Here is a 12,862-nt window from a genome sequence, read left to right as displayed (position 1 = left end):
AAGAGAAGGCCGTGCGTGCCACCAGCAATCCCCGGTGTGGACTAAACCAGCAGACTCCGTTCAGGGAGACCGTGGGCAGGAGCTGAGAAGGGATTCCAGTGCGGAACCCTAGACTGAACCAAGGGCTGAGGACTGGTGCTCTGTTCGAGCCAGACAGATGTGTCCACCCTGGACTGGAAAGCCAGTTAGACCAGTAGCTCGAACACGAAGAGCACAGCTGAAACGGGGAGGAACCCACCAATGGCCCTTGAAAATGGGGAGAAAAACCGTGAACTCAGAAGTCCTCACAGGGCACCGCAGTTGTGTTTCTCTTCCCCAAGTGCTGTCAGAAGTTAGCTTCAGATCCCTACGCTGCCGCCAAATCTTAAAAAACAATTCCACCTAGTCAATGTGAAGATCTCCTTGGCTTTATTTAATGATTCATGAATCAGACAGCACCCCACCCAGCAAGTAGAGGGGAGCTCTGGGGAGTTGTACAAATGGAAGGTGTTTATAGGAAAGAATGCAGGGCAAGAAAGTTATTAGCCGAAGGGAAGGATTGTTCCAGGCAAGGTGGCTTCCCCTTATAAGAAGAGCAGCTATCTTGCAGTTTCTGTCCTCTTCTTGCAGCAGGCTCATTGGCACCCATCAGAAAATTTCTCTGACTGGTTAAGATTACATTTCTGGGAAAGGTTGAAATTATATTAGGTATTAAGCCCCAGTTTGGGGACTCATTTGGGGCCTGTGGTTTCCTAGTAACAGCAATATTGGAATGAAGATAAACACATAGATAAATGGCTCAGAATAGAGGGCCCAGAAATAGAACTACGTGTACACGGTCAGTTGTTTTTTGTTTTGTTTTGTTTTGTTTTTGAGAGAGAAACTCTCGAGGACTCGAGAGCAGGGTGGGGAGGGATAGAGAGAGAGAGAGAGAGAGAGAGAGGGAGAATCTCAAACAGGCTCCATGCTGAGTGCAGAGCTAGTGTCACCACCCTAAGATCATGACCTGAGCTGAGATCTAGAGTTGGACTCTTAACTGACTGAGCCACTCAGGCACCCCCATGGTCAATTGATTTTTAATGAAAGTACCAAGGTAATTTCATCGGGTAAAAGAAGTCTTTTCAACAAATGGTGCTGAAATAAGTGGAAAGACATAGGGAAAAAGTGACTCTTGGTCATTTTGTACCAGGACTCTTCCCTCGTACCACATACAGAAAGTAATTGGAAGGGGCGCCTGGGTGGCTCAGTCAGTTAAATGTCTGCCTTTGGCTCAGGTCATGATCCCAGAGTCCTGGGATCCAGCCCCGTATCAGGCTCCCTGCTCAGCAGGGAATCTGCTTCTCCCTCTGCCTCTGCCTCTCCCACAGGCTTGTGCTCTCTCTCACTCATTCTCTCTCTCAAATAAATAAAATCTTAAAAAAAAAAAAGCAATTGGAGATAGATCCAAGATCTAAACATAGAGCTAGGGGCGCCTGGGTGGCTCAGTTGTTGGGCGTCTGCCTTCGGCTCAGGGCGTGATCCTGGAGTCCTGGGATCGAGCCCCTCATTGGGCTCTTCCGCTGGGAGCCTGCTTCTTCCTCTCCCACTCCCCCTGCTTGTGTTCCCTCTCTCGCTGGCTGTCTCTCTCTTTCTCAAATGAATAAATAAAATCTTTTTTAAAAAATTAAAAAAAAACATAGAGTTAAAACTATACAGCTTCTAGAAGAAAACTTTGGGCAGATTTCTTTGAGAAGACACTATACATAAAAGGGGAAAAAAGGATACACTGGATTTCATCAAAATTTAAAACTTCATCTAAAGACACCACTAAGAAAATGTAAAAAAAAAAAAAAAAAAAAAAAAAACCCACCACAACAGATTGGAAGAAAATATTGACAATACGTATATATGACAAATGCTTAAGATCCAGAATGTATAAGGAATTCCTTTCAGTCAGGGTCTGTGATCTTTTTCTGTAAAGGATCAGATAGTAAATATTTTAGGCTTTGTGGACGGTAGAATCTCAGTGGCAACTGCTTAACTCAGTCTAGAGCAGAAGCAGCCGCAGAAAATAGATCAACAAATGGGCCACGCTGTGTTCCAGTAAAGCTTCTGATACCAGCGCAAGTGGTGGGTCTAATCTTGCTGACCCCCTGCTTCAACTCAGTAACAAAAAGACAAGCAGCGCAGTAAAAGCGGGCAAGAGACTTGAACGGACACTCTCAAAGGAAGGGCTACAGACAGCCACTATGAACATGAAAGGATAGTTGACACACAACGTCAGCCAACAGGAAAATGCAGATTAAAGCCACAGGGAGATATCACTGTGCTCTTACTGGCAGGGCTACCATTTTAAAAATGAACACCACCAAGTGCTAGTGAGAGTGCGGGACAACTAGAGCTCTCACGCTCTGCTAGTGGGCACGTAAATGGTGTGGCCGCTTCGGGAAAAGTTTCGTGTTTCTTATAAAGCTAAGCATACATTTACCATACAGCCCAGCAATTCTACTTTTAGGTATTTACTCAAAAGAATTGAAAATGTGCCTCAATAAAAAGACATATATAGATTTCGATAGCAGCTTTATTTTTAATAGCCCCAAACTGGAAACAACTTGGATGGCAAGCAATAGAAGAGCAAATGGCGCTATAGTCATACAGGGGGCTAGCGCTCAACAAATAAAAGGAATAATCTAGTAAAAAAAAAAATGATGTAATACATCACTGCTGAGAGGAGAAAGCTGGACACAAAAGAGTAAACGGAGGGGCGCCTGGGTGGCACAGCGGTTGAGCGCCTGCCTTTGGCTCAGGGCGTGATCCCGGCGTTGTGGGATCGAGCCCCACATCAGGCTCTTCCGCTATGAGCCTGCTTCTTCCTCTCCCACTCCCTCTGCTTGTGTTCCCTCTCTTGCTGTCTCTATCTCTGTCAAATAAATAAATAAATAAATAAAATCTTTAAAAAAAAAAAAAGTAAATGGGAATATACAAGAGTCAAAGTAGTTTATAAGGGTGACTGGGTGGCTCAGTACGTTAAGCATCTGCCTTTGGCTCGAGTCATGATCCCAGGGTCCTGGGATCGAGCCCCGCATCGGGCTCCCTGCTCAGTGGGGAGCCTGCTTCTCCCTCTGCCTCTGCCTGCCACTCCCCCTGCTTGTGCGCACGCATTCTCTCTCTCTCACACACACAAATAAATAAAATCTTTTTTATTTTTTTATTATTTTTTTAAAGATTTTATTTATTTATGTGACAGAGAGACAGCCAGCGAGAGAGGGAACACAACAGGGGAGTGGGATAGGAAGAAGCAGGCTCCCAGCGGAGGAGCCCGATGTGGGACTCGATCCCGGAACACCGGGATCACACCCTGAGCCGAAGGCAGACGCTTAACGCCTGCACTACCCAGGCGCCCCAATAAAATCTTTTTTAAAAAAAGTAGTTTATAGTTCTAGAAATCAGATTAATAGTGCCTATATGGGTTGGAGATTGATCAGAAGGGGGCTTGAGGGCACTTTCTGGAATGATAGAAATGGTCTATACCTTGAAAGGGATGGTGGTTACATGAACATCTATATTTGTCAAAGGTCCCTAATTGTTTAAGATCTGTACGTTTCACTCTATATAAATTTTACTTCAGTAAGAATAAAAGGAATCCCTTATATTCTGATCTGGACAGAGTGGCAAGGTGTTTTAATTTAAATAAGAAAACAGGCTATAGAGCAGTATGCTGTATACTACATTTTGCATTAAAAGGAGGATATATACTAAGTGTAATTTAGGGGTTTATATACATACAAGTGTGCGTGTGTATATATATCGATATTTGCGTAACTGTTATATCAAACCTAGCCTATAGGGTGTAGTCAGAAAGCAACTTTATTTTTGTGTGGAATTTTTTTTTAGATTTTTTTTTTTATTATTAAAGTATCACATATAGTTCCATTAGCTTCAGGTATACAGCTGACCCAGCCATTCCGTACATTACTCAGCACTCACCCTGAGAAGTACAGCTACCGTCTATCACCAAACAGAGTTATTCCAATATTCCCGACTGTATCCCCTAGGCTGTTATTTTCATCCCCGTGACTTATTTATTTTATAACTGGGTTTTTGTACCTCTTGATCCCCTTATCCATTTCACTCTCCCCCTACCCACCTACCCTCTGACAACCATCAGTTTGTTTTCTGTATTTATGAGTCTCTTTTTGGTTTGTTCCTTTGTTCCTTTTTTTTGTTTTTTAGATTTCACATAGAAGTGAAATCCTACGGTATTTGTCTTTCTCTGACTTATTTCACTTAGCGTAATACCCTCTAGGTCCATCCATGTCGTCACAGCTGGCAAGATGTCATTCTTTCTATGCCGAGTAATTGTCCGTTGTTTAGCTGTACCGCCTCTTCTTTATCCGTCTGTGGATGCACACAGGCTGCTTCCATACCTTGGCTGTTGTAAATAATGCTGCAAAAACATAGAGGGGTATATATCTTCTCAAATTAGCATTTTTGTTTTTGGGGGAGTAAACACCCAGTAGTGGAATTACTGGATAATATGGCAATTTAAAATTTTGTGAGGAACCTCCATACTGTTTCTCACAGTGGCTGCATCTATTTCCATCCCCACCAACAGGGCACGAGGGTTCCTTTTTCTCCACATCCTCGCCCACACGTGTTATTTCTTGTCTTTTGATTCTGGCCGTTCTGACAGGGGTAAGGTACTAGTTCGCCGTGATTTTGGTTTGTGTTTCCCTGATGCTGAGTGATGTTGAGCATCTTTTCCTGTGTCTTGTGCCATCTGTATGTCTTCTTTGGAAAACTCTCTGTTCAGGTCTTCTGCCCATTTTTAACTGGATTATTTGGTTTTTTTGGTGTTCTTTATATATTTTGGATACTACCCCCCTATCAGATACATTATTTGCAAATACCTTATCCCAGTCAGTAGGTTGCCTTCTTGTTTTGATGATGGTTTCCTTCGCTGTGCAGAAGCTTTTTAATTTGATGTAGTCCCAGTACTTGATGTTTGCTTTTGTTTCCCTTACTGAGGAGACATATCTAGAAAAATGTTGCTAAGGCCAATGTCAGAGGAATTACTGCCTATGTTTTCTTTCAGCAGTTTTATGATTTCGTGTCTCACCTTTAGGTCTTTAATCCATTTTGAGTTTATTTTTGTGTGTGGTCTTAGAAAGTGGTCCAGTTTCATTCTGCTGCATGTAGCTGTTCGGTTTTCCCAGCACCACTGACTGAGAGACTGTCTTTTCTCTGTTATATATTCTGCCCTCTTTCGTCATAGATTAATTAACCATAAAAGCGTGGATTTATTTCTGGGTTCTCTGCTCTGTTCTCTTGATCCATGTGCCTGTTTTCGTGCCAGTACCATACTGTTTGGATTACCACACGTTTGCAGTATATCTTGAAATCTAGGATTGTGATACCTCCAGCTTTGTTCTTCTTTCTCAAGATCGCTATGGCTTATTCAGGGTCTTTTGTGGCTCTATACACACTTTAGGATTATTTGTTCTAGTTCTATGAAAACTGCTATTGGTATTTTGATAGGGATCGCACTGAATCTATAGATTGCTTTGGGTAGTATGGACATTTCAACAATATTAATTCTTCCAGTCCATGAGCATGGAATATCTTTCCTTTTGTGTTGTCTTCAATTTCTTTCATCAATATTTTATAGTTTTCAAAGATTAGGCCTTTCACCTCCTTGGTTAATTTTTAGGTTTTGGGGTTTTTTTTTGGTGGAGTTTTATTTTGTTTTTATTATTATTTTTTTTAATTTTATTTATTTATTTGACAGACAGCCAGTGAGAGAGGGAACACAAGCAGGGGGAGTGGGAGAGGAAGAAGCAGGCCTCCCACTGAGCAGGGAGCCTGATGCGAGGCTCAATCCCAGGACCCTGGGATCAGGCCCTGAGCCAAAGGCAGACGCTTAACGACTGAGCCACCCAGGCGCCCCTTTGGTGGAGTTTTAAATGAGATTATTTTCATAATTTCTCTTTCTCTGTTTTCTACTTTCTTTCTGTCTCTTTAAGTTTATTCAGTGGGACTAGTTTTTTCTCTGTCCCTGAATGAAAACACGGTTCCTGAGACTGCTCTGGTTACTTTTAAGTAGTAATTACTCAGTCACTTTAAATTGTAAGGGATACTTTCCCTTCAGTAATTAAAATGTTCAGCCCAATATAATAGACTTCAGACTTGACTGACAGTTGAAACTTCTCCCTCCCCCAGCTTGGGCCAGCAGCAGATGGGAAGGCTTTGGTCAGGGAAGGGGGCTGCAGTCCTCTCTCTCCTCCTCCTCACCTCTTCCTCTCACAGTCTACTAAAACAGGCTTCTGACTCTCAGCGTTGGCACAGCAAAAGGGAAGAGGCATAAGAGGGAACAGGAGCAATTTTTTGGACCGATACTAGTACCAGTTTTCTGGGTTTGGGAGATGTTCCAGTCAGCTTTCTCCCATGGACACGTTTTGGGTTCGTTGGAGACTTCCCACCACTCTGACTCTCTCAGGGGCAGTGTTCTTCATGTGGTCAAATGCATCTCTGCTCTGGCTGGTCATTTGCTAAGTCTTCCCTGGTCCTGGGACATTATGCAGCCACTTACAGCTTCTTTCTGCTAAGGGCCCCACAATTTTCCATGTAGCTGTCTTGGACACCAAGGACACTAGCCTCTACTTCTCAGGGCTCAGACCTTAACCCATGGGGTCATCTAAGCCCTCTGAGTTTTCTAGGAAACGCTTCTCATCTGACTTAGGAGTGGTATCTCTCACCCTCTTTCCCTTGGGGACAGGAGTGGATTCACATGAAAATTCTCTCTCTCAAAAAATAAAAACAAAGCAAACAAATGAAAAGCTATTTAGTGTTTCTCTTTTACATGATTCAATGTACTATCAATACCTGTACATAGCCAACTTTATCCAAATAAAAAATAAAATCAAGATATCAAGAATGTAGACTATGACAGATAAATTTAACTTAATACAAATATATGACATAACCTCACTGAAGAGGGAAGAGAGGAAAGGAGCTGACCTAAGTAACTTTGGAAAACAGTTTTGTGACTAACTGCTGTGAACTAAGGACAAAAATAACTGTATATAAGCACCATGCTCTAGTTAGTAAGTTTGTTTCTCACAGGGGTACTAGTTAGCATTCTGATCATAAGAGGACCTAGGATCAGTAACACGCCAGTAGCAATGAACATACCTAGTACCCAGATACTAGTGTCTAAATACCATTTTCCAAGGGCTCCTTGGAGAAATGACCGATTTTAGGGCTTGGATAAGGAAAATACGACATAAGGGTGGTATAATCTTGTGGAACCAGAAAGTGAAATTAGCCAGGAGCCAGCCTGAAAGACCTCCTAGTGGCCAAAGCTGGAATGATTTGAGCAATAGAATAAATAATGTCATACTAGATTATAACCTAACAGATAAAGTAAATATCCATGGTTGAATAAATAAATGGTGGGAGGGCACAGAGGGATAAATCTTTACATAAGAATCCCAAATAATGTACGTGGATACTTCCCACTTAATTTCCCTCCCCTTGAGTGGGCTGGGTTTAGTGACTCACTCCCAGAGAATCTAGAAAAATAGTAACATGACAGGGGAGAAACCTGACAGATACCAACCACCTTAGCCAAGTGACCGAGGTGGACTTCACCAGTGATGTCATGTTGCTATCACGTTCCCCAGTATGATTCTGTGGGAAGAGCACTTCACCTCTGTGGTGTTCTTCCCCAAAGCCGTAACTGCAGTCTAGTTATGAGAAAACACGAGGGACGGTTTACCAAATACCTGCCTGACCGTGAATCTTCAGAAGTGTCAAGGTCATGGGAAACAAAGAAAACCTAAGCAATTGTCATGGACCAAAGGAGACATGACGACTAAATGCAGCGTGGCATCCTGGATTGTGTTCTGGAAGAGAAAAAAAAAAGCACCTTAGTGAAAAGTGGTAAAATCCAGCTAAAGACTATAGTTTAGTTAATAGTGCAGCACCAATGCTAATTTCTTAATTTTCACAAATGTACTGTGGTTATGTTATATAAGGTGTTAGGGGAAGGTGAGTGAGGTAGACACAGGAATTCTCCGTAACATCTTTGCAAGTTTTCTGTAACTTGAAAATTACTCCAAAATTAGGAATTTATTTTCTAAAATGTTTTAATCTCCAACTCCCAACCCTTTTACACCCTCAGTGTGGGTGGAGGGGTTTAAAAATAACCAGTTTTCTAACCTTTTTTTTTCTGGCAAGCCCAGCATGGTGGGGTCTGGTATCTCATTTTGAAGTATAATTTCTATTATCTTTGAGCTTCAGCTGTGAACTTCCATTTAAATTTCCTATTACATTCACATGTTTTAAAAAGTCTCTAGAATGGGGCACGTGGGTGGTTCAGTCGGTTGAGTGTCTGCCTTCAGCTCAGGTCAGGATCCGAAGGTCCTGGGATCGAGCCCCGCATCAGGTTCCCTGCTCAGCATGGAGTCTGCTTCTCCCTCTGCCTGCTGCTCCCCGTGCTTGTGCTCTCTCATTCTCTCTCTGTCAAATAAATAAAATCTTAAAAAAAAAAAGTCTCTAAAATGATATGTAGAGGGGCGCCTGGCTGGCTCAGTAGGTAGAGCATGTGACTCTTAATCTCAGGGTTGTGAGTTTGAGCCCCATGTTGGGCATGAAGTTTACTTAAAAAAAAAAAAAAAGATAGGGGCTTCTGGGTGGCTCAGTCAGTTAAGTGGCCGACTTTTGATTTCAGTTCAGGTCATGATCTCACGGTCCTGGGATCGAGCCCTGTGTCGGGCTCCATGCTCAGCAGGGAGCCTGCTTAAGGATTCTCTCCTTCTCTCTCTCTCTTCCGCCCTCTCCCTCTCCTCCACCCCTTCCCTTCTCACTCACACGTGCACGCTGTCTCTCTAAAATAAGTAAATCTTAAAAAAGAGAAAAAATAGAGTGATATGCTAGAAACCAAAACAGGGGCTGCCTGAGAAGACGTGTATTTTTCCTCAAAGAGAAAGAAACGGCCGTTTCTCACTACTTATTTATTGCATTGTACCTTTTAGAATTGGAGCCATGTGAATGTATTACACCTTCAAATATTTTAATTTGGGAAAAGCTGCTTATTTGTCTTACCCTCCTCTTGAATCACTCTTCAGTGACTCAGGAACTCTTTCTGTGATGTCGTGACTTCCTGAGAAAGAGCCTTCCTTATGTTCTATGCTGTGTTCATTGAACGTTCAGAGCCATCCTTTTCCTCACGACAACGTAATACTGTTTGCATTTGGGTCTCCCATGCTTCATCCTCACACGTTTCCAAAAGTACTTGGTTTTTAGCAATTTGGCAGATAATTTGGCACTTCTCGGGTTGGAATGATTTCCACTGCTGGGACCCAAGGAAGGAAAGAAAGGCAGGACCCTGTGCAGGGGCTTGTGGCCTCCTTAAGAGTCATTAGGATGAACATCCCTGGGCATTTTTAAAATTTCAGGATGAGGCCCCCAAATGTCAGCCTTTTCACCCGCCGAAGGCAGTTATCAACCACAGCTTTATCTGTACGTTCGTCACTCGCAAGTACCCGTGCTGTTCAGAGCAAGCCTCTCCAGCCTTCTCCGCCTCGTTCAGGGCAGTAGAATAAAGCTGGTCGTTCCATGGACACAGCTTCCGACCGGACCAGCCCTCGTGTCTAACAGTTCCTTAAAGCCATGCAGCTCTTGTGTGGAAGTTGGTAGTTTGTGTCTAAGAAGGGCCGAGACAGGAGAGTCAGACATGTCGCCTCCAAGTGTAGATTTCTGGTTCCCTGGGTCCCCGTCATCCTTCCCCACCCGGAGCATCCGCTGATCATCGCCTGGCTTTCCAAAGTGTGCTTTGCAAACAGGATGCTGGGCTGCTTTTTATTACTGCAGATCTTACGTTTTCGTGGTTGTTGAGAATTTTAAATAAACATATTTTTTTTAAGTCAAGTAATTAAATAAACATCTTCGCCATTCGTTCTTTCCTTTTTAGCAAGTCTTTCCCCTTGTTCAACCGCTGCGTCCCTCAAACGCCTGAGTGCTATTCCATGTTTGCATCTGTTTTGATAAATGATGTCGACATCCTCCGTCGAATTCTAAGTGGAATAATGTCAGGAAGAGACAAAATCCTCGGCCTGTGTCTCTTCGCATTCGGTAATTTTCGGTTAATTTTCTTACAGTGACTATGCCAGAGTTTCTACGCTTACACTGTTGTACAGTGAAATTAGCCTCTTGACCTAAAGATAAAAACTTCACATATTTTCTTCATAGATATTTTCAGTGTTTTAGGTTCAGGTGGGAGGGTGGACAATAGAATGAGGGCAACACCGGCTGGCTCTCTGCCAAGGGGCCTCACTGAGTGTGGGTTGCCTTAATATAGGGGCCAGGTCCCAGAGCCGGGTCCTCAGCGTGAGGATGAAAGCAGATTGCCAGTCTGCGACTTGGCCATGGAAAGTACAACTGGCAGGGGAACCAGAAATGCGTGTCTTCTGGCCAGAATGCCCTCTCCTCATAGGCAGGCCAGGTCAGAAGGCTGCTGTGTGAGCAGGAGAAGGGGGCACGCGCATCCGTGCGAAATAGCATCAGACAGCAATGGCCTGATGTAGTCAGCGGCCTGCTTTGGGTTGTAGGCAGGTCAAGACCTCCAGCCAGGACATGCCTCTTCTGGGCATTTCTGGAAGCGGCTACCCCCATTCCTGACCCTTTAACTTCCTGTTTGCTATCTTCCAACTTGATGAGCCCCTTTAAGAGTCAACTTTGTCTTTGAACAAGTTAACACACTCTGCCGTTGTGGGCAATAGTAATGGCCTGCGATCTATCCCCTTCTCCAGTGGCTGCTCCCCAACCTTTTGGTTGAAAGAAATTCTTTGGGGGCGCCTGGGTGGCACAGCGGTTAAGCGTTTGCCTTCAGCTCAGGGCGTGATCCCGGCGTTATGGGATCGAGCCCCACATCAGGCTCCTCCGCTGTGAGCCTGCTTCTTCCTCTCCCACTCCCCCTGCTTGTGTTCCCTCTCTCGCTGGCTGTCTCTATCTCTGTCAAATAAATAAATAAAATCTTGAAGGAAGGAAGGAAGAAAGAAAGGAAGAAGGAGAAGGAAGGAAGGAAGGAAGAAATTAATTAATTAATTCTTTGGTCAGCCATGATTTTGCCAGTTTACAAATTGAGTTTTCCATAATTTCATTACCAAAGGGTTACTAATTCCTGAATGCTTGGGGATGCCTAACTCATCACTGTTATGTAACTTCCGATTTCTTATGACCCAAAAGTGCCAAGCCTTGTGCTTACTCTTCACTCATTAAAACCTCATCAGAATCCTGTCACCGTTTGTAGGAGGGGAAACTGAGGCTTAGAGAGGTTAAGTGACTTGGCCAAAGTCATTCGGTGACTAGAGTAGGGGGCAGAGCTGAGACTTAACCCAGGTGTGTTCTGATCCCCAAACCCACATTCTTAACCAGTACACCAAAATATCTATATGTAATCCTGATTTCTTGTTTAGAAAAAAAATGAGTATATATAAATTCCCTGAAATGCTTAACATAATAAATTCATAAGCTTAAAACCCCAAGTACTGGACAATAATATACAGATTTTTTACATATACAGCTTACCGAAAAATTAGAACCTTAAATTGTTCATTTCTAAAGGCACTAATGTTTCATATTTAATAAGAATACCTGAGAACATTTAAAGTTAAAACTTTACATAAGGCCAATAAGACAAAAGAGTTAAGTATGGTAAAAAAAAAAAAAAACACCATTTGGACTTAAAAAAAACATTTTGTGGGGTGTCTGGGTGGCTCAGTCACTTAAGCATTTGACTTAGGCTCAGGTCATGATCTGGGATTGGGCTCCAGGCTCAGAGGGGAGTCTGCTTGTCCTTCTCCCTCTCCCTCTGCCCCTTCCCCTGCTCATGCTCTCTCTCTCTCTCTCTTGCTCTCTCAAATAAATAAACTCTTAAAAATTTTTTTTTGGGTATTTGGGAATAAGACCTGATTAACAAAAAAAATTTTTTTTTTTAATTCAAGAAGAATGCTAGGGCTTCAGAAACTGGCTGACTGTAGCAGACTGAAGTTGTATACACTTCATACACCCTGGGTGTGTCTTGTAATTTTGTATAGTAGATATCTAAGATGTTTAGAGATGGAAGGAACTCCTCAGCCCTCCCTCTTCTGGGAGTCAGGACAGCCCTGCCATCATCACCCTCACACCGGGAGAGTGCTGTCGAGGTTTCTATGTGCTGCTTAATTTTTCAGCCTTGTCTCTGGGCATGACGTTCGCCTTCCGATTCATCACGACCCTCCTGGTTCACATTTTCATCGCACTGATTGTTTCCGGACTGTTGTGTAAGTATTTCTACTTGATGGATTTCTTTTTGATTAAACGAAAAGCCTTTCCATTAAGTATGAAACGTAAAAGTTAGCATTCTTGAGCTAAATGGGTTTCAGAGAGTCTCTCATTCAACCCTGGCATTTCGCATACGAGAAAACTCAGAGCCAGAGAGGACAAAGGGACTTGCTTGTGTCGCACGGATCACAGCAAAGTTGATGTCAGTCTGCGGTCTCTGCTACACCCTGCTGCCGTGGTGATAGGCCTGCCAGTCCAGCAGTCCTCGTGGCCATACCATCAACGGACAACTCCAAGGCTTGTTGGAAAGAATGCCTGCTTTTAAAGAATGTCTTCTGAACTTTCACATCAGCCATTGATACGTAGGTCCCCACAGTTGTCGTGCAAAGGCTCCCACCTGTCTAAAAAGATTCAGGCCCTGAGCTGGGACAGGGTCCCTAAGACCCTCCCCTGTGCCCACTGGTTCCCCTTTTGTCACCGGAATGTGGGTCCATCCAGGGGTTGTCAGGAAAGGGGGTCTGAGAGGTAGGGGCATGCAGGAAGTTCCAGGCAGCAGCTATGTACCCGCTGGCATGGGGTA

The 12,862-nt window shown here is 43.5% G+C and overlaps 1 protein-coding gene across 3 annotated transcripts in view; it reads left to right on the top strand.

The window, feature by feature from the left end:
* Nucleotides 1-12,862, top strand: part of SLC44A3 (solute carrier family 44 member 3) — a 94,553-nt gene that overhangs the window by 19,992 nt on the left and 61,699 nt on the right. For all 3 annotated transcript variants that reach the window (XM_048220433.2, XM_026497565.4, XM_026497567.4), the window contains exons 6-7: nt 9,932-10,092; nt 12,192-12,281. In XM_048220433.2, the coding sequence (XP_048076390.1) occupies nt 9,932-10,092; nt 12,192-12,281 (251 nt within the window). The remainder of the gene's footprint in view (nt 1-9,931; nt 10,093-12,191; nt 12,282-12,862) is intronic.

The sequence above is a fragment of the Ursus arctos genome, unplaced genomic scaffold, assembly GCF_023065955.2.
Source record: "Ursus arctos isolate Adak ecotype North America unplaced genomic scaffold, UrsArc2.0 scaffold_12, whole genome shotgun sequence".
NCBI lineage: Eukaryota > Metazoa > Chordata > Mammalia > Carnivora > Ursidae > Ursus > Ursus arctos.
The sequence above is the reverse complement of the archived record's forward strand: the minus strand, read 5'-3'. Positions and strand labels throughout refer to the sequence as shown.